We start from the raw sequence: 25,230 nt of genomic DNA, 5'->3' as shown, positions 1-25,230 counted from the left end.
ATGGTGTTGGAGTCGTGCGTGGCCGTGCAGTCATGGGAGTACAAGAGGGGACTGAGGGGACTGGGACGTGTTGAGGATCAGTGTGGCGGATGTGTTGTTACCTACCCTTACCACCTGTGGGCGGCCCGTCAGGAAGTCCAAGATTCAGTTGCAGAAGGAGGTGTTTAGTTCCAGGGACCTTCCTTATGTAACCGATGTGAAATGGCTAGTTAGTTAGCGTTGGTGCTCGCTAATAGCGTTTCAATCAGTGACGTCACTCGCTCTGAGACTTGAAGTAGGGTTTCCCCTTGCGTTGCAAGGGCCACGGCTTTTGTGGCGCGATGGGTAACGATGCTTCGTGGGGTGTCAGTTGTTGATGTGTGCAAGGGTCCCTGGTTCGAGCCCGGGTTGGGGCGAAGAGAGGGACGGAACCTACACTGCTACATTGATGCTGTTGACCCGGATCATTGGTTGCTGCGGAAAAGGAGGAGGTCAAAGGGGGGGTGGGTGTAACCGATGTGAAATGGCTAGTTAGTTAGCGGTGGTGCGCGCTAATAGCGTTTCAATCAGTGACGTCACTCGCTCTGAGACTTGAAGTAGGGTTTCCCCTTGCGTTGCAAGGGCCACGGCTTTTGTGGCGCGATGGGTAACGATGCTTCGTGGGGTGTCAGTTGTTGATGTGTGCAAGGGTCCCTGGTTCGAGCCCGGGTTGGGGCGAAGAGAGGGACGGAACCTACACTGTTACACTTAGCTTAGTGATGAGCTTTGAGGGCACCATGGTGTTAAACGCTGAGCTGTAGTCAATGAATAGCATTCTCACATAGGTCTTCCTTTTGTCCAGGTGTGAAAGAGCAGTGTGGAGCACAATAGTGATTGCATCATCTGTGGATCTGTTGGTGCGGTATACAAATTGGAGTGGGTCTAGGGTTTCTGGGATAATGGTGTTGATGTGAGCCATGTCCAGCCTTTCAAAGCATTTCATGGCTACAGACGTGAGTGCTACAGGTTGGTAGTCATTTAGGCAGGTTACCTTAGTGTTCTTGGGCACAAGGACTATGGTGGTCTGCTTGAAAAATGTTGGTATTACAGACTCAGACAGGGAGAGGTTGAAAATGTCAGTGAAGACACTTGCCAGTTGGTCAGCTCATGCTCGGAGTACACGTGCTGGTAATCCATCTGGCCTTGTGAATGTTTGACCTGTTTAAAGGTCTTACATCAGCTGTGGAGAGCATGATCACACAGTCCTCAGGAACAGCTGATGCTCTCATGCATGTTTCAGTGTTACTTGCCTGGAAGCAAGCATATGTTATTTAGCTTGTCTGGTAGGCTCTGTCACTGGGCAGCTCTTGGCTGTGCTTACCTTTGTAGTCTGTAAAAGTTTGCAGGCCCTGCCACAGCAGTGAGAATGTGTCTTGCATGATCTGCTATTTGTGACATGTGACAAATGTGTGTTCACCTTCACACACCTGCATCATAAAACTTGGATAATATGGCCACCTTTTCAAATACTCAATTTGTTGCGTCTTGGAGTGTGTGACTTTCATTTGCACAACAACGTTGAGATTCATTTAATTATATTGATTGATATTGTTGCCCCAACTTTGAGAAAGTAAACTATTCAGCACAATAACAAAACGTGTTTAGGACGCTGCTGGTGTGTGAATCTATATAGCAATAGTCATTGCGTCCTCGTTACATCGCAATGAGAGGAGTGGGATGTGCACCACCAAAGCGCAATAGGAACAATAGTAAACACCTACGCGTCGGATACAGGGAATGTCAAGGTGCATCTACACAAGAGAGGTGCAGTACTTAATTGTATAACATAATAAGAGAGACTAGCCTACATATTGAATAAAGTTATATAAGTTATTAATCGTCCTGCCTCTGAGACAAGGGAAAATAATCCTATTCAACCAGACTGGTCTCAATCAATGGGAGAAGGTGCATTTTTTTGTTGTCGTTTGTTGTAAATTCTCATTCCTTCCAGCCGTGCGCGCGTGTTTATTAGTGGCCTACGCATGCCTGGAGAAACGGACATGTTTCTATGAACGTCTATATTTATCCTCAACGATTCGTATTTACACGAAATAGTTTACTAGGCCTATGTTTCGTCATGATTTTTCCATCACCCACTTTCAGTGGTTGTATTTTTCCATCTGGCCATGTAAGATGAACGGGCTCTGCTTTCTTAGGTCGGGAAAACACGGCACTGTGGTACAAACGCCGAAAAAGGGTGAATCAATTTGAGAGAGAGAGAGAGAGAGAGAGAGAGAGAGAGAGAGAGAAAGGACGAGAGTGAGAGGGGAGAGAAGACGCTGACTATAGGCTACGCCTCTGCAGTTTAAGGAATATATTAAAAGGAAAGGTAAGATTCATTAAATGGTATTAGAGTATAAGGGACGTTATTCGTGTGTCGCATGTTAAACAAATCCCGTTGTTTGACTTTGGATTCTCAGCTTTCATAAAGCAGCGTTGGGGTATGACCAGCCTATTCTTTCTCTGCTGAATAGTTTTCGCTGTTCCAATATATTTCATTTGCGGTTGTCGTTAACGAATTAATGCGGCGGTGTCTGTATGTGTGGATTTGTGTGCGTGTTCGTCTGTGCGTGCACGCAGCGACGCGCATCAATGTAAACTGATAAATGTTAAGGATATTGCTTTAATAAGGACCGCGTTTCAGAATTGATAGGACGGAATATCAATCATGTTTCTGGAAAGAAACAAGCAGATAATCTACATTATCGTCCTGAAATGTGAGGAGTTTCGGCGCCTTTAACCATGAATTGTGGCGAGACGATACATTTAATTTGGTGAGAGTGCGTACTAATGAAACAGGAAAGTCAAGTGATTCGTGTACTTCATACTTAATTCATAAGAAGACATACGCGGGTCTCGTTAAATTGCCTGTTTCTGACATTGGTGTCGTGTCTTTGGCAAATGGCATTGATAACAATTGATAAATGCACAGGGCAGTAGCCTAATTAAAAAAAATAAAAATTATTGACAATAATTATAGTAATTGTATTGTTATGTTTCGTATTTCACAGTTCTGCTGAGTAGCCTAATGCGTGGCATATTTAATATTTCCTATTCAATAGGCCAATAGTTCAGAGAAACTTATTACGCTATACCCACTGGGTATAGACGTCAATTCAACGTCTATTCCACGTTGGTTCAACGTAATTTCACTGAAATAACGTGGGAACAACGTTGAGTCAACCAGTGTGTGCACAGTGGGTACTATTAAGCCACATTATTTGCGGTAATCTGTTTTGTTTGGTTATTCGCTCTTGACAATGATCAGTGTCCCCAAATAGTGTGAATAATGCGGAGGCACCGTGCGCGGCACATGACTGAGGCATGCAGGTTAAGCCACTATAACTGTGGCCCACAGAGGAGCCCCTCTGGTTGAGAACAAGGAGCAGATAGATTAGGGCTGATGAATGAAGATCTACCGCCTCTATCTGCAACACAACGATACGGTTACGAGCAGATTGAAATGCTAATGTGCAGCAGTGTGTTGTGGGTGGGCAGTCTGGCAGAATGAGATTGCTGCCTGGCACAGCAGTCAGTGGGCACAGTTTGATTTCGTGAGTTTATGATAGGGGCTAAGTTATTAATGGGGCGTTAGGGGGCAAAGTGGAACTGGGCAGGATTAGATTGAGGGTGAAGTGTGTTGTGAGATGGGTGGTTAGGCTAGAATGGGGGAGAGGAGAGTGCTTTAAAAGAGGCCCTTCAAGCACTGGTCCTGGGCCAGTTCTGCCACTCAGCTGGTGGTGGATGGCTGAAGTTGGATTTCAGCTCCAAGCTAATTTTGGAGCAGTGCTCAGATGCATTTCTGTTTGAGATATGACTGGGGGAAAGCTGCCATTCTGATAAGTTATTTAATTGTGAATTGTGGGTTAAGGGTTAAGTATATGAAATAGAGAGCAATGGGCAGAAAAAGTTAATAAACCAATAAATACACAACTTTAGAGAGAATATTTTCCCCAAGAAATTAAGTAGTGAGCAAAATGAACATTTTTTAAAAACATTTTCTACATGTGTCTGACTTTACACTCATCTCTGGTCCACTCAATCGTCCAAACCTCATCCACTGCTGGTCTTAAACATAGACCCAGTCTCATAAACCAGTCTCACTGCTGTTACATCTGTGGAAATAGTTTTCATTAAACATTGGCACCATGTCAGATTTGATGCTTGTTAGTACCCACTGTATCACTGCTTCACTCTCAATTGCTCAGTGAACGACTGTGATGTATGCCATTATAACTACAAGCCTCTGTGCTTAATCTTAACCATTTTGCTTGTAACTACAGATGTAAAAATTTAAGATGACGTTAAGTTTTTAATGTTTCCCTTATAGCAGATGTTTAAAGTGCTCAGATCAAACGGGCCTGTTAGTACATGTGAGGTGGAGCTGTGTGGGTAATCAAAGTGCACATCCCTCTCCTCTCCACTCATAGGACCAGTACAAGTCACAGAGTGGCCCTGGGAGGAGAAGAATGTCACTTTAAATATCACATTAGAGACAAGGCCTTTTAGCCAAGGGCAGGGTTTTAAAAAGATCAAGACATCTCGTAGCTGTAAAGACAAGGATAAATCTAGCTCTTGAAACACACACAAGTGGTTCTTTCCCTTCCTTCCTTCCCTCCCATCCCCCCACCAAAGATATTCCCTAAAAATGTCCTTGAGATGAATTGAAATAGATTAAAACCAGACTGGGTCAAAAGGTGACCAATAGCAAGCGGTGGACAGTCAGAGGAAAACAAGAACATTATTTATTAAGCATTGTCCTCTATGGATTGAAGGGTTTAGACATAATTTCCCCGGGCTTCACACTCCCAGCAAATCCAGAAACCTGCTACACTGAATTAGTAAAGGCCTTGGAACTATTAGGGATCTGTCATGTAGCTGTGGCCCAGGCTGCCCCAGAATCCTTTTCAGTCTTGACAGTGCACAGCCATTGGCACCTCTTTACTGAATATGCGTGTTATTAAAATTAAACAATGTCATGATTCACAAGGAAAGGTTAACTCAGATTACTTAATAGCGTGCAAGTGGAATATTTTATTCAAGACATAGTTGACCTGCTGTAGGACATCCCATGAATTTGAACTCTTACCCCATTCACCCAAACTGAGTTGTTGTTGTTAAGGAGCACTGCTCAGAATTGACATCATTTCGCTTTGTCCCAGTCAACTAGCTTTTAATATAGATCTCACTAGAATTTAATATAGAGCTCACTAGATTTTCATATAGAGCTCACTAGAATTTAATATAGAGCTCACTAGCTTTTAATATAGAGCTCACTGGCTTTTAATATAGAGCTCACTGGCTTTTAATATAGAGCTCACTGGCTTTTAATATAGAGTTCACTAGCTTTTAATATAAATCTCACTAGATTTTAATGTAGAGCTCGCTAGATTTTAATGTAGAGCTTGCTAGATTTTAATATAGAGCTCGCTAGATTTTAATATAGAGCTCACTAGATTTTAATATAGATCTCCATAGATTTTAATATAAATCTCATTAGATTTTAATATAGAGAAAGCTAGATTTTAATATAGAGAAAGCTAGATTTTAATATAGGGCTCAGCTAGATTTTAATATAGAGCTCACTAGATTTTAATATACAGATTGCTAGATTTTAATATGGCACTCATCTAGATTTTAATATAAATTTGAATATAGAGCTTGCTAGATTTTAATACAGAGTCCACAAGATTTTATTATAGAGCTCACTAGATTTTAATATACAGATTGCTAGATTTTAATATAGAGCTCACTAGATTTTAATATAGAGCTCACTAGATTTAAATATAGAGCTCCATAGCTTTTAATATAAATCTCACTAGATTTTAATATAGAGCTTGCTAGATTTTAATATAGAGCTCGCTAGATTTTAATATAGAGCTCGCTAGATTTTAATATAGAGCTCGCTAGATTTTAATATAGAGCTTGCTAGATTTTAATATAGAGCTTGCTAGATTTTAATATGGAGCTTGCTAGATTTTAATATAGAGCTCACTAGATTTTAATATAGAGCTTGCTAGATTTTAATATAGAGCTTGCTAGATTTTAATGTAGATCGCGCTAGATTTTAATATAGGGCTCAGCTAGATTTTAATATAGAGCTCACTAGATTTTAATATACAGATTGCTAGATTTTAATATAGATTTGAATATAGAGCTTGCTAGATTTTAATATAGAGTTTGCTAGATTTTGATATAGAGCTCACTAGATTTTGATATAGATCCCACTAGATTTTAATATAGAGCTCACTAGATTTTAATATAGAGCTCACTAGATTTTAATATAGAGCTCACTAGATTTTAATATAGAGCTCACTAGATTTTAATATAGAGCTCACTAGATTTTAATATAGAGCTCACTAGATTTTGATATAGATCCCACTAGATTTTGATATAGATCCCACTAGATTTTAATATAGAGCTCACTAGATTTTAATATAGAGCTCACTAGATTTTAATATAGAGCTCACTAGATTTTAATATAGAGCTCACTAGATTTTAATATAGAGCTCACTAGATTTTAATATAGAGCTCACTAGATTTTGATATAGAGCTCACTAGATTTTGATATAGAGCTCACTAGATTTTGATATAGAGCTCACTAGATTTTGATATAGAGCTCACTAGATTTTAATATAGAGTTTGCTAGATTTTGATATAGAGCTCACTAGATTTTGATATAGATCCCACTAGATTTTAATATAGAGCTCACTAGATTTTAATATAGAGCTCACTAGATTTTAATATAGAGCTCACTAGATTTTAATATATAGCTTGCTAGATTTTAGTTATACAGTAAAGAATAAAGGAACATCACTGTGTTAGCAAGCCCACAGAATCCACACAAGCTCCTGGTTGGCTGTTTGACCCAGGAAGAGAAGAGCGGACAGGTCAACTATGCCCAGTTGGCAGACTAATTTGAACTGCCAAAACCAAGCTCAGAGTCATAACTTTGTTGTTGTCACAAATGAAGTGTGGGATGGGTGATCTCAGTCATTTGAGAAATCAGGCCAGCCTGCACTTTCATTTCAGTCACATCACTGCATAACTGATGAGGCAGATGAAAACAAGCAAACAGGAACAGGGGAGATTACACCTGCACACCTAGCCAAGAGCAAAGCTGACTGGGAGATAATGCCTTACTCTGTCAGGGCTCTTGTCACCTGAATCAAGTGCTTTCAGACTTGAACATTGTCAATCTGCACAGCTCTGTTCACCATTTTGGAGTGTTACGTTAGAGAGAGAATACCACAGTAAGACGTGTCTTTTACTGTATAAATGTGGTTGTGTGGGTGGGTGTGTGTGTGTGTGTGTGAGAAAGAAACTTTTGACTTTTTAAAAAGAAAAAAATGGGGGGAAAAAGTATTTGATCCCCTGCTGATTTTGTACGTTTGCCCACTTACAAAGAAATGATCAGTCTATCATTTTAATAGTAAGTTTATTTGAACAGTGAGAGACAGAATAACAACAAAAAAATCCACAAAAACGCATGTAAAAAATGTTATAAATTGATTTGCATTTTAATGAGGGAAATAAGTATTTGACCCCTCTGCAAAACATGACTTAGGGTGGCAAAACCCTTGTTGGCAATCACAGAGGTCAGACGTTTCTTGTAGTTGGCCACCTGGTTTGCACACATCTCAGGAGGGATTTTGTCCCACTCCTCTTTGCAGATCTTCTCCAAGTCATTAAGGTTTCGAGGCTGACGTTTGGCAACTCAACAGATTTTCTATGGGATTAAGGTCTGGAGACTGGCTAGGCCACTCCAAGACCTTAATGTGCTTCTTCTTGAGCCACTCCTTTGTTGCCTTGTCTGTGTGTTTTGGGTCATTGTCATGCTGGAATACCAATCCACGACCCATTTTCAATGCCCTGGCTGAGGGAAGGAGGTTTTCACCCAAGATTTGTCGGTACATGGCCCCGTCCATCGTCCCTTTGATGCGGTGAAGTTGTCCTGTCCCCTTAGCAGAAAAACACCCCCAAAGCATAATGTTTCCACCTCCATGTTTGACGGTGGGGATGGTGTTCTTGGGGTCATAGGCTGCATTCCTCCTCCTCCAAACACGGCGAGTTGAGTTGATATCAAAAAGCTCAATTTTGGTCTCATCTGACCACAACACTTTCACCAGTTGTCCTCTGAGTCATTCAGATGTTCATTGGCAGACTTCAGACGGGCCTGTATATGTATTCTTGAGCAGGGGGACCTTGCGGGCGCTGCAGGATTTCAGTCTTTCACGGCGTAGTGTGTTACCAATTGTTTTCTTGGTGACTATGGTCCCAGCTGCCTTGAGATCATTGACAAGATCCTCCCGTGTAGTTCTGGGCTGATTCCTCACCGTTGTCATGATCATTGCAACTCCACGAGGTGAGATCTTGCATGGAGCCCCAGGCCGAGGGAGATTGACAGTTCTTTTGGGTTTCTTCCATTTGCGAATAATCGCACCAACGGTTGTCACCTTCTCACCAAGCTGCTTGGCGATGGTCTTGTAGCCCATTCCAGCCTTGTGTAGGTCTACAATCTTGTCCCTGACATCCTTGGAGAGCTCTTTGGTATTGGCCATGGTGGAGAGTTTGGAATCTGATTGATTGATTGCTTCTGTGGACAGGTGTCTTTTTTACAGGTAACAAGCTGCGGTTAGGAGCACTCCCTTTAAGAATGTGCTCCTAATCTCAGCTCGTTACCTGTATAAAAGACACCTGGGAGCCAGAAATCTTTCTGATTGAGAGGGGGTCAAATACTTTTCAAATAAACCTACCATTAAAATTATAGACTGATCCTTTCTTTGTCAGTGGGCAAACGTACAAAATCAGCAGGGGATCAAATACTTTTTTCCCCCACTGTAGATGAGACTGCCACTATTCTCAATAGGGCAAGAAGTTGGCTGATCTCTATATAGGCTGGGATTGTCATTGATTGATAGCAGCCCAACTTGCTGGTGTTGACAGGATGGAGGTTGAAGTTGACTGCTAGCATGCTGGAGAGACTTGCTGATCAGCTATGATAGGCTGAATTTGTGGGAACAACCTAGGGCTGTCCCTGAATAATGCAGTGTGATGAACCGCATGGCTTTACAGACTCTGTTATCATGTCACACATATCAGCGTTTGTCCCAACATGTGCCTATACATTGTCCCCTCATGTGCCTATACATTGTCCTAACCACAGGAGGGAAGGACAAAGATCTAGGTTTCCTTTTGCATGATCTGGCATCACTTCAATCTTAATAACCAGAGTCTGGATATTGCATGGATATTGCATGAGCACTGACTGACCCATTCTCAGCAGAGCTGCTAAGCCGCCTGCCACTGATGACAGAGCAGATATAATTAGCTGTGATTGGTTTGATTGAGTGTCCAGCCTAGGCCTGGGTGTCGGCCCTTCTGGGGCCATGATGACTGGCATTAATTATTGAATAATAGTTGGGGGGAATGACAATGGTTAATGATATCAAATGAATACCATAATCCATTGAATTGACATCATTAGAAATAGTGATTATTTCCTCCCCAGGGGAAATAGTGAATTTCCCCTGGGGAGGATGTGCTCATGTCTATGTCCCTTACAGCAGGGGAGTCTGGGTAGGGACTGGGAGCCATAGATGGGTTACCTTCTAGTGTTAATGAAAGGTACTGTGGGAGTGACAGTGGTCGGCTCTAGTAGACTGCTGGGTAGGGACCGCTGGGTAGGGACCGCTGGGTAGGGGCCGCTGGGTAGGGGACCGCTGGGTAGGGACCGCTGGGTAGGGACCGCTGGGTAGGGACCGCTGGGTAGGGACCGCTGGGTAGGGGACCGCTGGGTAGGGACCGCTGGGTAGAGACCGCTGGGTAGGGACCGCTGGGTAGGGACCGCTGGGTAGGGACCGCTGGGTAGGGACCGCTGGGTAGAGACCGCTGGGTAGGGACCGCTGGGTAGGGACCGCTGGGTAGGGACCGCTGGGTAAGGACCGCTGGGAAGGGACCGCTGGGAAGGGACCGCTGGGAAGGGACCGCTGGGTAGGGACCGCTGGGAAGGGACCGCTGGGTAGGGACCGCTGGGTAAGGGCGGCTGGGTAGGGACCGCTGGGTAGGGACCGCTGGGAAGGGACCGCTGGGTAGGGGCGGCTGGGAAGGGACCGCTGGGAAGGGACCGCTGGGTAGGGGCGGCTGGGTAGGGACCGCTGGGTAGGGGACCGCTGGGTAGGGACCGCTGGGTAGGGACCGCTGGGTAGAGACCGCTGGGTAGGGACCGCTGGGTAGGGACCGCTGGGTAAGGACCGCTGGGAAGGGACCGCTGGGAAGGGACCGCTGGGTAGGGACCGCTGGGAAGGGACCGCTGGGTAGGGACCGCTGGGTAAGGGCGGCTGGGTAGGGACCGCTGGGTAGGGACCGCTGGGAAGGGACCGCTGGGTAGGGGCGGCTGGGTAGGGACCGCTGGGAAGGGACCGCTGGGTAGGGACCGCTGGGTAAGGGCGGCTGGGAAGGGACTGCTGGGAAGGGACCGCTGGGTAGGGGCCGCTGGGTAGAGACCGCTGGGTAGGGACCGCTGGGTAGGGACCGCTGGGTAGGGACCGCTGGGTAGAGGCGGCTGGGTAGAGACCGCTGGGTAGGGACCGCTGGGTAGAGACCGCTGGGTAGAGACCGCTGGGTAGGGACCGCTGGGTAGGGACCGCTGGGTAGGGACCGCTGGGTAGGGGCCGCTGGGTAGGGACCGCTGGGTAGGGACCGCTGGGTAGAGACCGCTGGGAAGGGACCGCTGGGTAGGGGCCGCTGGGTAGAGACCGCTGGGTAGGGACCGCTGGGTAGAGACCGCTGGGTAGGGACCGCTGGGTAGGGGCGGCTGGGTAGAGACCGCTGGGTAGGGGCGGCTGGGTAGGGACCGCTGGGTAGGGACCGCTGGGTAGGGACCGCTGGGTAGGGACCGCTGGGTAGAGACCGCTGGGTAGGGGCGGCTGGGTAGAGACCGCTGGGTAGGGGCGGCTGGGTAGGGACCGCTGGGTAGGGACCGCTGGGTAGGGGCGGCTGGGTAGGGACCACCCAGGGGCCGCTGGGTAGGGACCGCTGTGTAGAGACTGGGGGCCATAGATGGTTTTCCTTCATGTGCTCCATGGGAGTGAGAGTGGTCGACTATACTATAAGGTTTGACCATGTGTTAGTAAAGCCGGTCACATAATGGAACGTGATCATGCTGCTGCTCACTCATGTGTCACATGGGTGCCTGGAAGCGGGAGGGTTACGGTTGGATCGTGTTATTAAAAATTGGTTGTGTAATGAAAGCGGTCAGTTTTACATGGTTTGGTCGTATATTGGCTAAGCCGGTTGGGTGATGGTAGTGGGGTGGGGGACTTTGGTTAGATCACGTGTTAGTAAATGTGGTGGGGTAATGAAAGCAGTCAAGCTTTCAGTGACCTCTCTTCTTTGGAGCCATGGCAGCTTGGCTGCATCAAGGCACAGTATCTTGAGGGAGTTTGTTTCGGGTCAGTGGCAACATAAGAGCTCAATACAGCCATGCAAAGTCAGACAAACTGAGGCTAGGGGCTTTTCCTCTGTCTGCTTGACTGGCTGTGTGTGATCAGAGAGCACTACAGTTAGCGCCTGCATGCCTGCGAGGATGTTGATGATGATGTTTATTACAGTGTAATGGTGATGATGATAATGGTAGTAATGCAGCAACTAGACATTGCAATGATCTTGCCATGATTATGATGACCACAAAGCATCATGGGGTGGCAGAAAGCCTAATGGTTAAGAGCATTGGGCCAGTAACTGAAAGGTTGCTGGTTCGAATCCCTGAGCCAACTAGTTGAAAAATCTGTTGATGTGCTCTTGAGCAAGGCACTTAACCCTAATTGCTCTGGATAAGAGCATCTGCTAAATGACTAAAATGCGTGGTATTTTACCACGTGGTATTTTTGGTTGACTATTTGGTGAGGTCACTCCAACAATGCTCAACAAGCTGAGTGGGAACATGACTGAGAAGGACACATAGGCAGAGGGCTACACACCCAGGCTGGTGATGTCACAGGGAGAATGTGACAGTGGGGGAGAGCAGCCCCCAGTGTTTCCTAGTAGAGCTCTCTGAAGGCCAGAGAGGAGCAGGCAGGCTGCAGCTAGTGACGTCATACATGATTACTGCGATAAATCACTGATTCTGCCCTATGGTTAGGAAGGATGATTATTCTGAGTGCCATGGTGAACAACACACATGCCTTTATTATTTTATTTGTCCTCTTCTCAGGGGTCTGCAGGATGGGGTTATACGGAGACTGTTGACTCAGTTGTACTCATTTATTTATATATTTTGCTACTCTTGCATTTTTTTCTCTCCTAGTTTTTTACTGGGTGCAGCAGCACCAGTGAGTGAGAGCCCCAGCTCCCAGGCCAGGCCTCAGTGTGGAGTGATGGAGCTGCCCCGTGTTGGGAACTGCAGACCCAGGCGACGGACACCCCTGCTGCTGATGTGACGGAGACACGCAAGATGGTGAGTGAGCAGGTTACTATGGCAACCCGAGTCTGCGCGAGCACTTCTATTTCGCACAGCGTGGGAGAGGGGGGTGGAGAGAGATCGTGGAGAGGGGAATGGTGTAGAAACCAGCGGAGAGAGGAGAGGTGTGGAAAGAGCAGTCGGACTGAAAGGGGTGAGGAGAGAGAGACACAAGCATTATATGAAGAGAGGATTGAAAGATCACAGAGGAAAAGAAGAGGGATGATAGAGGGAGTGGATGGAGTAAAACTAAGTGAGATGTGAATGATGGGGTGAGACCAAGAAGGCATGATAGAACAGTAAAGCAGAAGGGAGGGATGACAGGGACGTGTCCTGTGATAAAGAGGTGCCCTGCTGTCAGGTATACAAGCTTGTTTTTTTCCTGTTTACTCCTCCATATTCTCAGCCAATACCTTTTTCACTCCGTATACAGTACATTTTCCATGTTTCAATTCATCCATCTCTCTCTCTCTCTCTCTCTCTCGTAATGATTTGGTTGGCACGGCACTCTGCTGTGATAAAGACTGACATGGTGTCAGTCTTGGTGACTGGTCTCCATGGAGACGTCCATCAGTCAGTCTGTGTCAGTGTTTCCTAGGCGAATCCTTATCGTGTTTGTCAGTGAGGGTGTTTATCTGTCTGTGTATTAGTCAGTGTGTCAGTCATAGAGCATGCTGGGGCAAGGCCTGGATGGATGGGGGAGTGTTACTTATCACACAAAACATATACACACAAATACACACACACTATGCTTATTCGCCAAAAATGCACACAATCTCACACAGCACTGTAGGATCTTAACACACACACATATGAAATGTGTTATGACACATACACAAACATTCACATGCCACACGCTCCCAAACACACACAATATGTGGTCACACATAAGGACATACATTTAAAAATGCACATATAGCACTGTAGACACACATAGAATGTTACGCACATAGAATGTAGAGGCACATAGAATGTAGACACATAGAATGTAACACACAGAATGTTACACACACAGAATGTTACACACACAGAATGTAGACACACAGAATGTAGACACACATGGAATGTAAACACACATAGAACAAGTGAGGATAAATGCACAAACACTCACACAAACACATTCTATGCATTCTGTAAAACACATCATATTTTGACCCCACAAAAACAATCCTACACGTATGCTTGCGTGCCTTTCCCCTGCAGTGGAAAAGGCAACTTGAAAAACAAGGTTTGATGGAAAAAATGCTGAAGCAAGTTCTCACAAAAATAGCTTGGAGCAACAAGCAGTGCTGAGCTATGCTGTGTGTGGAGGGGGCTTTGAACGGAGCCGGGGAAAGGGGGCCGTTTACATGGCTCTGTAAATGGCTGAGAGACATTTTGATTAACGGCTGACTCCGGCTTCCCCCTCAGTGCACAGGAATTGACTGTATCAACATGCTTAACACCCTTAAATACAGATTAATTGTTCACAAAATTGGCATCTCGCAACTAAGGCTCCGGAACAGAGCGGACAGTAATAATTTGAAGAGGAACGTTGGTTCACCTAATTTATTGAAAATGAAATACAGAAATATCTAATTTCAAGCATTCACACCCCTTTGCTATGACACTCCAAATTGAGTTCAGGTGCATCCAATGTCCTTTGATCATCCTTGAGATCAAATCAAATCAAATTTATTTATATAGCCCTTCGTATATCAGCTGAAATCTCAAAGTGCTGTACAGAAACCCAGCCTAAAACCCCAAACAGCAAGCAATGCATGTGAAAGAGGCACGGTGGCTAGGAAAAACTCCCTAGGAAAAACTCCCTAGAAAGGCCAAAAACCTAGGAAGAAACCTAGAGAGGAACCAGGCTATGAGGGGTGGCCAGTCCTCTTCTGGCTGTGCCGGGTGGATATTATAACAGAACATGGTCAAGATGTTAAAATGTTCATAAAAATGTTCATAAATGACCAGCATGTCACTACAACTTGATTGGAGTCCACCTGTGGCCAATTCAATTGTTTGGACATGATTTATAAAGAAACACACCTCTCTAAGGTCCCACAGTTGACAGTGCATGTCAGAGCAGAATATATACCATGAAGTCCAAGGAACTGTCTGTACATCTCCAAGATTGTGATGAGGCACATAGCTGGGGAAGGGTATACAACAATTTGTAGAGTGTTGAAAGTTTCCAAGAGCACAGTGGTCTCCATCATTGGGGGGTGGGGGACTTCTTATAGCTGGCCGTCTGACCAAACTGAGCAACCGGACCAGAAGGACCTCTCTGACAGAACTACAGAGTTCCTTGGCTGAGATGGAAGAACCTGCCAGAAGGACAACAGTCTGTACAGCACTTCACCAATCTGGGCTTTATGGGAGTGTGGCCAGACTGAAGCCACTTCTGAGAAAAAGGCACATGAGAGCATGCCTGGATTTGCAAAAAGGCATGTGAAACACTGATAGCATAAGGCAAAAGATTGTGTGGTCTAATAAGAGAAAAACGTAACTCTTTGGCCTGAATGCAAAGCGCTATGTCTGGAGAAAGCAAGGCACAGCTCATATAACACCATTCCTACCTTGAAGCATGGTGGTGGTGTCACGCCCTGGTCATAGAGAGGTTTTTGATTCTCTATTTTGGGTAGACTAGGGTGGGCTTTCTATGCTCCTTTTTCTATGTTCTTTATTTTCTGTTTTGGCCGGGTATGGTTCTCAATCAGGGACAGCTTTCTATCGTTGTCTCTGATTGGGAACCATACTTAGGTAGCCCTTTCCCTCCTTGTGTTGTGGGAAGTTGACTTTGTTTATGGCACATAGCCTTAAGCTTCACGGTTTGTTGGGTAGTGTTTATTGTTTTGTTCACCGTCTTTTCTAATAAAAAGAATATGTACGCTCACCACGCTGCTCCTTGGTCCTCTCCTTTCAACCGACGTGACAGGTAGCAGCATCATGCTACGGGGATGCTTTTCATCGCCAGGGAGACCGGTAAGGATAGAGGGAACAATGAATGGAGCCAAATACAGGAAAATCCTTAATACCATGAAGTCCAAGGAACTGTCCGTACTTCTCCAAAATAGAATTGTGACGAGGTATATATCTGGGGAAGGGTATAAAACAATTTCTAGCGTGCTTCAGAGTGCAAACGACCATAGACTGGGGCGAAGATTTATGTTACAACAGGAGAAGGACCCCAAGCATACAGCCAAAGCAACGCTGGAATGGCTTCAGAACAAGAATCTGAAAGTCCTTGAGTGGCCCAGCCAAAGCCCAGACTTAAATCCCATTGAAAATCTGTGGAAAGACATCTGCAACGAAGAATGGGAGAAAATCCCCAAATCCAGATGTGCAAAGCTGATACAGACATACCCAAGATGACTCAAAGCTGATACAGACATACCCAAGAGGGCTCAAAGCTGATACAGACATACCCAAGAGGGCTCAAAGCTGATACAGACATACCCAAGAGGGCTCAAAGCTGATACAGACATACCCAAGAGGGCTCAAAGCTGATACAGACATACCCAAGAGGACTCAAAGCTGATACAGACATACCCAAGAGGGCTCAAAGCTGATACAGACATACCCAAGAGGGCTCAAAGCTGATACAGACATACCCAAGAGGACTCAAAGCTGATACAGACATACCCAAGAGGACTCAAAGCTGATACAGACATACCCAAGAGGGCTCAAAGCTGATACAGACATACCCAAGAGGACTCAAAGCTGATACAGACATACCCAAGAGGACTCAAAGCTGATACAGACATACCCAAGAGGGCTCAAAGCTGATACAGACATACCCAAGAGGACTCAAAGCTGATACAGACATACCCAAGAGGGCTCAAAGCTGATACAGACATACCCAAGAGGACTCAAAGCTGATACAGACATACCCAAGAGGGCTCAAAGCTGATACAGACATACCCAAGAGGACTCAAAGCTGATACAGACATACCCAAGAGGGCTCAAAGCTGATACAGACATACCCAAGAGGACTCAAAGCTGATACAGACATACCCAAGAGGACTCAAAGCTGATACAGACATACCCAAGAGGGCTCAAAGCTGATACAGACATACCCAAGAGGGCTCAAAGCTGATACAGACATACCCAAGAGGGCTCAAAGCTGATACAGACATACCCAAGAGGGCTCAAAGCTGATACAGACATACCCAAGAGGACTCAAAGCTGATACAGACATACCCAAGAGGACTCAAAGCTTTAATTGCCAAAGGTGCTTCTACATTTACTCAGGGGTATGAACACTTTTGTAAATTAGATATGTCTGTATTTCATTTTCAATACATTTGCAAAAATTTCTAAAAACATGTTTTCACTTTGTCATTATGGATTAGTGGGTGTAGGTGGGCAAGATTTTAGAATTTTCGAATTCAGGCGGTAACACAACAGAATGTGGAATAAATTAAGGGGTATGAATACTTTTTGAAGGCATCTAGTGAATGTTAGAGTTAAGATGTTAACATTAAAAGGTCTTTCATCCCGGCATGCAATGATGAGTCGTATGAAGCTTGCAGTGAGGGATTTGAACATGTGGGGAAGGTAATGTAATGTGTGCTAATGGGAGTGCTTTAGAAGGGTGATGAACACACTGACTTTTAATCTGCTGCTCATGTCCCTCTCTCTGAAGGGGAGGAGGGCTAGCTCTCTCTCTCTCTCTCTCTCTCTCTCTCTCTCTCTCTCTCTCTCTCTCTCTCTCTGTCCTGTATGAGCAATTCTGAATAGATCAGGCCTTCACTTTGCATCCTGAATTCTAATGAAGCCCACAGACTGTGTGTGCATTGAGAGAGACTGCTTGATGTGTCTATGTATAGAGTGAATGTGTGTGTGTGAAGTCCAGTGAATGTGTAGTGCTAAGTCTCAACAAATAAGGTCTTGCTTTACAATTTATCCCGGCTATTTTGAAGGTGTTAAGGTTTGTTTCATCATTTATAAATCGAGAACTCTGCAATATTTATTCAATGACTTATGATACATTATGTTGTATCGTAATTTGCTTAATATGGATTACCAACCGTCAAAAACAGATGTTTTCTCTGACATACAAACATGTGCTTTATAGAAACCTGTGTGTGTAAAAAATGCGGGATGATGGTTGAAATCAATATGCAGCACAATAGTAGTGTTTTCAGCTGAATCTGGTAGCTGACTGGCACAATCCTCTCCTGTCCTCCTGTGCCTTTAGCCCAGGTAGGGTATTGACTGTCACCATTGATTTCCCTTTACTAACATCCCCACTCGAACCCTGCGCACAATATTTCAATAACCTGGGGGCTTCCTCCCCTGAGATCCACATAAATCAGGTATTACTGAGCCAACACAAAGCAGGAAGTTAGCACACTATTAGTCATGCTGCTTACAGCACACCCTGAATTATGTGTCAGTGTGTGTGTGTGTGTGTGTGTGTGTGTGTGTGTGGGCATGTGAGCTGTCAGCTGTCATTCAACAACAAGGCCAGTGCACCTCCTGCGGATTACACTGGGTGTGTAAGGTGTATCAGGGTAGAGATGGAGGAGAGTTGGGGTGGAGGCATATCAGGGTAGGGTTGGAGGTGTATCAGGGTAGGGTTGGAGGAGAGTTGGGGTGGAGGTGTATCAGGGTAAGGGTAGGGGTTGAGCAGAGTTGAGGTGGAGGCGTATCAGGGTAGGGTTGGAGCAGAGTGGAGGTAGAGGCATATCAGGGTAGGAGTGAGATGGATCAGGGTAGAATTGAAGGAGAGTTGGATTGGAGGAGTATCAGGGTAGGGTTGGGGAAGAGTTGAGTTGGAGGTGTATCAGGGGAGGAGGAGAGTGGAGGTGGAGGTGAATCAGGGTAGGGGGGAGCAGAGTGGAGGTGGAGGCATATCAGGGTAGGGGGGAGATGTATCAGGGTAGGGTTGGAGGAGAGTTGGGGTGGAGTGTTATCAGGGTGGAGGTAGAGGAGAGTTGAGGTGGAGGTGTATCAGGGTAGGGATGGAGGTGTATCAGGGTAGGGATGGAGGAGAGTGGAGGTGAAGGTGTATCAGGGTAGGGATGGAGGTGTATCAGGGTAGGGGTTGAGGAGAGTGGAGGTGAAGGTGTATCAGGGTAGGGATGGAGGTGTATCAGGGTAGGGGTTGAGGAGAGTGGAGGTGAAGGTGTATCAGGGTAGGGGTAGAGCCGTATCAGGGTAGGGTTGGAGGAGAGTTGAGGTGGAGGTGTATAAGTTTAGTGGTGGAGGCGGGTCAGGGTAGGGTTGGAGGTGTATCAGGGTAGAGGTATATCAAGGTAGGGTGGAGAGTTGGGCTGAAGGTGTATCAGGGTAGAGGTGGAGGTGTATCAGGGTAGGGAGGAGGAGAGTTGGGGTGGAGGTGTATCAGGGTAGGGGTGGAGGAGAGTTGGGGTGGAGGTGTATCAGGGTAGGGGTGGAGGAAATCAGGGTAGGGGTGGAGGTGTATCAGGGTAGGGATTGGGGGGGAGTTGGGGTGGAGGTGTATCAGGGTAGGGTTGGAGGTGTATCAGGGTAGGGAGAGGTGTATCAGGGTAGGGAGGAGGAGAGTTGGGGTGGAGGTGTATCAGGGTAGGGATGGAGGAGAGTTGGGGTGGAGGTGTATCAGGGTAGGGGTGGAGGTGTATCAGGGTAGGGATGGAGGAGAGTTGGGGTGGAGGTGTATCAGGGTAGGGGTGGAGGTGTATCAGGGTAGGGATGGAGGTGGATCAGGGTAGGGCTGGAGGTGTATCAGGGTAGGGGTGGAGGTGTATCAGGGTAGGGATGGAGGAGAGTTGGGGTGGAGGTGTATCCGGGTAGGGAGGGGGTGTGTAAGGGTAGGGGTGGAGGAGAGTTGGGGTGGAGTGTAACGATGTACACTGAGAGTCGGGGAAGCAAATTCAGGGAGTGAATACATTTAATAAATAAATGAACAAAACAACGAACAGAGCACCGACATGAAACAGAAACAATGACGACTGGGGATGAAACCAAAGGGAGTGACATATAAAGGGCAGGTAATCAAGGAGGTGATGGAGTCCAGGTGAGTGTCATTATGCGTGTAACACTGGTGACAGGTGTGCGCCCTAACGAGCAGCCTGGTGACCTAGAGGCCGGAGATGGAGCACACGTGACATGGAGACATTTCAGGGTAAGGGTGGAGAAGTGGTGCAGGTGGAGGGGTGAAGGAGGGGTGGAGGAGTGGTAGGGTTGGGGTGCAGGGGGAGGCGTATCAGGGTAGGGGTGAAGGAGGGGTGGAGGAGTGGTAGGGTTGGGGTGCAGGTGGAGGCGTATCAGGGTAGGGGTGAAGGAGGAGTGGTAGTGTTGGGGTGCCGGTGGAGGTGTATCAGAGTAGGGGGGAAGGAGGAGTGATAGGGTTGGGGTGCAGGTGGAGGTGTATCGGGGTAGGGGTGAAGGAGGGGTGGAGGAGTGGTAGGGTTGGGGTGCAGGGGGAGGCGTATCAGGGTAGGGGTGAAGGAGGAGTGGAGGAGTGGTAGGGTTGGGGTGCAGGTGGAGGCGTATCAGGGTAGGGGTGAAGGAGGGGTGGAGGAGTGGTAGGGTTGGGGTGCAGGTGGAGGCGTATCAGGGTAGGGGTGAAGGAGGAGGAGTAGTAGGGTTGGGGTGCAGGTAGAGGTGTATCGGGGTAGGGGTGAAGGTGGAGGAGGCTTCCTATAGGCTTCCTCTCAGTGTACCCAGGTCAGCAAGACAGTGGCATACAGGTGTAGCTTTGTTTTGCCTATTGAAAAGGTGTTCAGTCACACAGACAGTGTGTGTGTGTGTGTCTGTGTCTGTGTGTATGTGTGTGTTTTTTTTCAAGTTTGAAGTTGTATTAGTCAGACAGTATGTACAGAATACACATGTTCACTGTCCAACAAAATGCTGACTTGCAGGTTCCTTCTGGACAATGTGACAACAATAAGAAATAATAATAGATAAGAATGTGAACATGGAGTAACTGGCTCAGTAGAAAATAATAGACTGTGTTTTCCGTTGGTTTCCGTCCACTAGTCTGTGCGTGACTGTGTTCCTCCTGCAGAATAAAACCATTTTTTTGTTTTCCATTAAATCGGGGACTGTGTCATGATGCAGTATTCTCCTTTTCATTTATGTAAAAGCTCCTGGTCTTTGGTCCCAGAGTGAATTTCACTTGGCTGTTATTCAAATGCTTTAAACATTTACAAGTGCCTCTGTATAGAGTATGCTTGGGGTCTGGTAGACTACCCAGTGAGTTGTCTACTGTGAGAGTAAAATGAAGCAGGATGACTACATCAGCCCAACATTTTAGGCTAGATTGTGTGTAGTCATTCTATTGGATTACACAGAAGTTTAATATGTAGAATAACGTGAACCAAGCACCTCTATGGCTGAGAACTGCTGTAGAGACAAAACAAGAAGACTGCTGCTAATATCTGACAACAAATCAGTAGCTTAAAGTTACAGCATTTGAAATGTTCTCTACATAGTTGTTTCAAATAAATACTGTATCAAGGGATTTAGTTTTTCTTTGGTGGCATGGTTTTATTTTGGGGTTGGCTTCTGACTATTATCCTGCATGAGCTGCTTTTCCTCTAGAAGGGATAAACAGAGAGAGATTGTGGGCTGGGGACTCTTGTAGTGCGGAGAGTAAAAAAACAGCCAATGTTAACCAGCAGACACACGGGGTAATCATATTAGTGCTGATTTATCATATCTTACAGTTCTCCGCTGTGAGCTGTTCAGTGTAGATCACATGATAACAGAGAGCGGGCTCACTGTGGAAGTTAGGCAGGAGGGCGGGGAAACGATAGACCTCTCTGCAGTAACTTTCATCAGTTTCATGATACTCGAGCTCTTGAAAATGAGTTTGTAAACATTGAACTTGTTGTTGGTAACAGGAGACGTCATTAGATAGCGTTTACATGTGAAGAAGAAGACGGCCTGTGATCTGTCACCGTCTTGTGTGTTATGTTCTAACCCTGGCCAGGGTCTCTATTCAATCTGTGTCGCGGACAGCGTTACAGCGTGATTGAAATGTAAAGGCAATGTTCCCGCGTTAACAGAGACTGCATTCATGGTAAACGCTGCATGTGTCGGCTCAATCAAAAGGACCTTAACATTTCTATTGGGCAATCTGTAACGCTTCAGTGATCCAGATTGAACGGAGCCCTAGGTGTCAGTCTGATCAGATAGGTCAGGGGTCTCCTCTCTACATACAGATAGTAGAATAGATAGGAGCTCTGTCTGTCTACTGGGTGCCTGGGCTCTGTCTACTGAGCGGACATCTTGGTGTCTGAACACTCATTATTGATGGCTGGCTCCCAGTTCCAAACTGTCTGTCTGTCTGTCTGTCTGTCTGTCTGTCTGTCTGTCTGTCTGTCTGTCTGTCTGTCTGTCTGTCTGTCTGTCTGTCTGTCTGTCTGTCTGTCTGTCTGTCTGTCTGTCTGTCTGTCTGTCTGTCTGTCTGTCTGTCTGTCTGTCTGTGTGTCTGTGTGTCTGACTGACTGTGTGTCTGTGTGTCTGACTGACTGGCTATCTGTCTAAGTGTTAGTATCTTTCTTTCTGAATATGTGATTATGGGTGTGCCTGTGTCTACCTTTAAAAAAATTTTTTTTAATGAGTGGCAGAGGGGAGGGGCATGTGGAAAGGGTGGGATACAGCTGAAGAGAGAGTGAGAAAGGGGCAGAGTGTGGTGAATAGGTAACCATGGTTACTCTCCTTGTTAAGGTTTCGATTGGAGAGAAAGTGAGAAAACGGGGAGGATTGAAGCGACAGTGGTCTCCTGCGAGGCAGACAGAGAACCGAGATCAAAGGGTTAATATGTGTCAGTGTAGCAGGTTAATCGTTCATCAAACTGAGAGGTCAATGCAGTATTTCCACCGCCACTGGACACAGCAGCAACATATGGGGAGAGAGGAGAGAAAAATAGGAGGGAGAGGGAGAGAGAGAGCAGAAAGAGAGTGACCTAGAGAGAGATGGAGACAGGCAGAGGCCACTAAAATGTTGATGGTGACAGCGGTTCGACAACAGTGAAGCAGACGCCAACTCCAACTACTTCCAGTTCCTCGATGGACTCTGCTCCACTCTCCACTAACCAACCAAACTATCTCAGCCTGCATCTCTCTCTCAGCCTCACATCTCATCCCATCTCCCTTGGCTGCCTTTGATTTGGATCAGCTGTCGTCTCCCCAAAATAACTGCCGTACTTACACATCAGTCCTAATGGTGGCTAAAATTAAACATAGAGGTGGCTGTCATTTCAAGGGTAATGCCTGCAGTCTGTTGTTATGTTACATATGCTGGGATGCACATAATAGCCACGATAGAGAAGAAAAACAACGGGGATTCGTTTTTCAGAACATTAAATCCAGATTTAAATGATTCTTTCCCCCTGTGAGATTGGCACTGAAAGACAATATTTAAATGAAACTGTCATGGTGTATATGATGATGTCACAGCATATGATGTGGAGGTATGCTTCTAAGAGATTTGCCTCAAAGTTTCACGCAAACGCAGGGAGGTACCAAATCTGAGGTAGCCTGGGTTTATCAGTCTGTTTGCGCTAACATCCCACTCCTTGCCATTCCTTGTCATGCCAGTGTCGTTTTATCTGTATTTAACATTGTGAGAAGCTTGCCATATAAGGGTCCAGTGTTATGTCCATAGTGACTACTGGTTCTGGTCTAGAGCTGTGACTGTCCCAGTATCCTACTGGTTCTGGTCTAGAGCTGTGACTGTCCCAGTATCCTACTGGTTCTGGTCTAGAGCTGTGACTGTCCCAGTACCCTACTGGTTCTGGTCTAGAGCTGTGACTGTCCCAGTATCCTACTGGTTCTGGTCTAGAACTGTGACTGTCCCAGCAGCAGCAGGTCAGGACCGGACCTGTGTCCTGTTCACTTCTATCACACAGAGATGGTGCTGGAGATATGATTTATCACGGTGTCCTTGTGTGTGTTTTAATGTCATTGCACTCTGCGTAGAAATTATTGATCAATCTCACCCCTCTTTTGCTCCTTCTCTCTTTCCCTACTCATCTACCGTTCAGTGAGTGAAATCTCTTCTGTGCACCTATCTCCATCTTTTTTATTCATTCTTCTGTATTGTCTTTCAAATCAAATCAAATCAAATCAAATTTATTTATATAGCCCTTCATATATCAGCTGAAATCTCAAAGTGCTGTACAGAAACCCAGCCTAAAACCCCAAACAGCAAGCAATGCATGTGAAAGAGGCACGGTGGCTAGGAAAAACTCCCTAGGAAAAACTCCCTAGAAAGGCCAAAAACCTAGGAAGAAACCTAGAGAGGAACCAGGCTATGAGGGGTGGCCAGTCCTCTTCTGGCTGTGCCGGGTGGAGATTATAACAGAACATGGTCAAGGTGCTGTTTCCCCTCCATCTCTCCATTGCTCTCTCTGTTTTATGTGCATCTCTGTTGTTGTTCCCCTCCCTCCATCTCTGTATACTTTAAATTCATCTCTCTATTGAGTCTTTCCCATCTCTATCCCTCCCTCTATCCATCTATCTATCTATTTTTCCCTCCTACTTTTTAATCTTAATTTTTTCTTACTCCATCTTTTCCTCTCTCTACGGCCATTCTCTTTTTCATTCCCCCAACTATTTCTCTCTCTCCTCTGCGTCTGTCCCTCTAGCGTCCCTCTCACTCCCTCTACTCCATCCATCTATCTTTATCTCCCTCTATCCCCAATATCTTGTTCTTTCTCTACCCCCCTCTCTCTCTCTCCTCTGCGTCTGTCCCTCTAGCATCCCTCTCACTCCCTCTACTCCATCCATCTATCTTTATCTCCCTCTCTTTCTCCCTCTATCCCCAATCTCTTGCTCTCTCTCTCTTGCCTTCTCTCCCTCTCTCCCCAATCTCTTGTTATTTCTCTACCCCTCTCTCTCATCTCTCTCTCTGTTTCACTATCTCCATCTCCCACTTTGCCCAACCTCTTGTTCTTTCTCTCTCTCCCTCGCTCTCTTCTCTCTCTTTCACCCCCCTCTCCTCTCCCATTGCCTCTCTGCAACTGTTCAGTATTAATCTATTACTGTAGTGTTGATAATTCCCTTCTCTCCCTTCAGCTGTACAGTCATCTATCAGATTAATAATCCCTCTCTCTCCCTTTCTCTCTCTCAATCTCTCCTCTTGTTTTTTACCCTGAGCCAAGTGTGAATGCCAAGCGTGTGAAATGTATTTGTGTGTCTGAGTCCCATCATTACAGCCATCATCATTAATAATAGTGGGCTGTATAGCTGTATGCCCTTATTTAAGGTTATTCAGGTCTAAATGACCTGCAGAGAGAGAGCAATTCTCCTTCGCTGGCTCCAGGAGCCTGGGTAGAGTTAACCATCTATCAGTGTTAAGGAAGACTGCACCCTTCACCACCATTCTGTGGCCCCTAGAGCATGTAATGCAGAGCCAGTATGGAAATAGAATTAGTACTGTCAACCCAATACCAGTGCAATGCTAATAGAGAGAGGATTTGGGTTGAAGTCACAGCTCAGTGTTTGGACACTGGGATTTAAAGACATGCTCCGGAACTTTGGCGACTACTAAGTATTTTTTTTAAATCTCCAGCTTTGGGCTTGATGTGTCAATGTGTAGTTCATATATGCATAATATATGAGCAGAATTACTGTCTTACCTTAATTAGCCACGAAATCCCTAGTTTGAAAGCTGTGCTGTGCCATTTCCCTACATTTTCCCCCTTGTGGGCCAGCCCCCTAGAAATTCGAGTTATAGCCAAGGAGCTTCAGCCCTTCGCCATTTGAGTGACAGCTAGCAAAAGGTACACACACACAGAGAGAGAGAGAGCAATGACATAGTGCACATAT

At 45.9% G+C, this 25,230-nt stretch overlaps 2 protein-coding genes across 6 annotated transcripts in view; one reads left to right on the top strand and one right to left on the bottom strand.

The window, feature by feature from the left end:
* Positions 1-1,715: 1,715 nt before the first annotated feature.
* LOC115171492 (leucine-rich repeat-containing protein 4B-like) overlaps positions 1,716-25,230 on the top strand; it is a 28,960-nt gene continuing 5,445 nt past the window's right edge. The window contains exons 1-2 of one of the 5 annotated variants that reach the window (XM_029728364.1): positions 1,716-1,782; positions 12,326-12,475. The gene's annotated coding sequence lies outside the window, so the exon portion shown is untranslated. Of the gene's footprint in view, positions 1,783-2,246; positions 2,348-2,411; positions 2,460-2,707; positions 2,793-12,325; positions 12,476-12,603; positions 12,840-25,230 lie in introns of those variants that run through there. The other 4 variants (XM_029728362.1, XM_029728366.1, XM_029728363.1 and 1 more) reach the window with 4 other exon arrangements.
* On the bottom strand, positions 9,673-11,103 carry LOC115170699 (vegetative cell wall protein gp1-like). Its single transcript, XM_029726935.1, has one exon. The coding sequence runs from the start codon at positions 11,101-11,103 to the stop codon at positions 9,673-9,675; it is 1,431 nt and encodes a 476-aa protein (XP_029582795.1).

This window comes from Salmo trutta, chromosome 32 (genome assembly GCF_901001165.1).
Source record: "Salmo trutta chromosome 32, fSalTru1.1, whole genome shotgun sequence".
Lineage (NCBI taxonomy): Eukaryota > Metazoa > Chordata > Actinopteri > Salmoniformes > Salmonidae > Salmo > Salmo trutta.
Note: the sequence above shows the minus strand (reverse complement) of the source record. Positions and strands in the feature narration are given on the sequence as shown.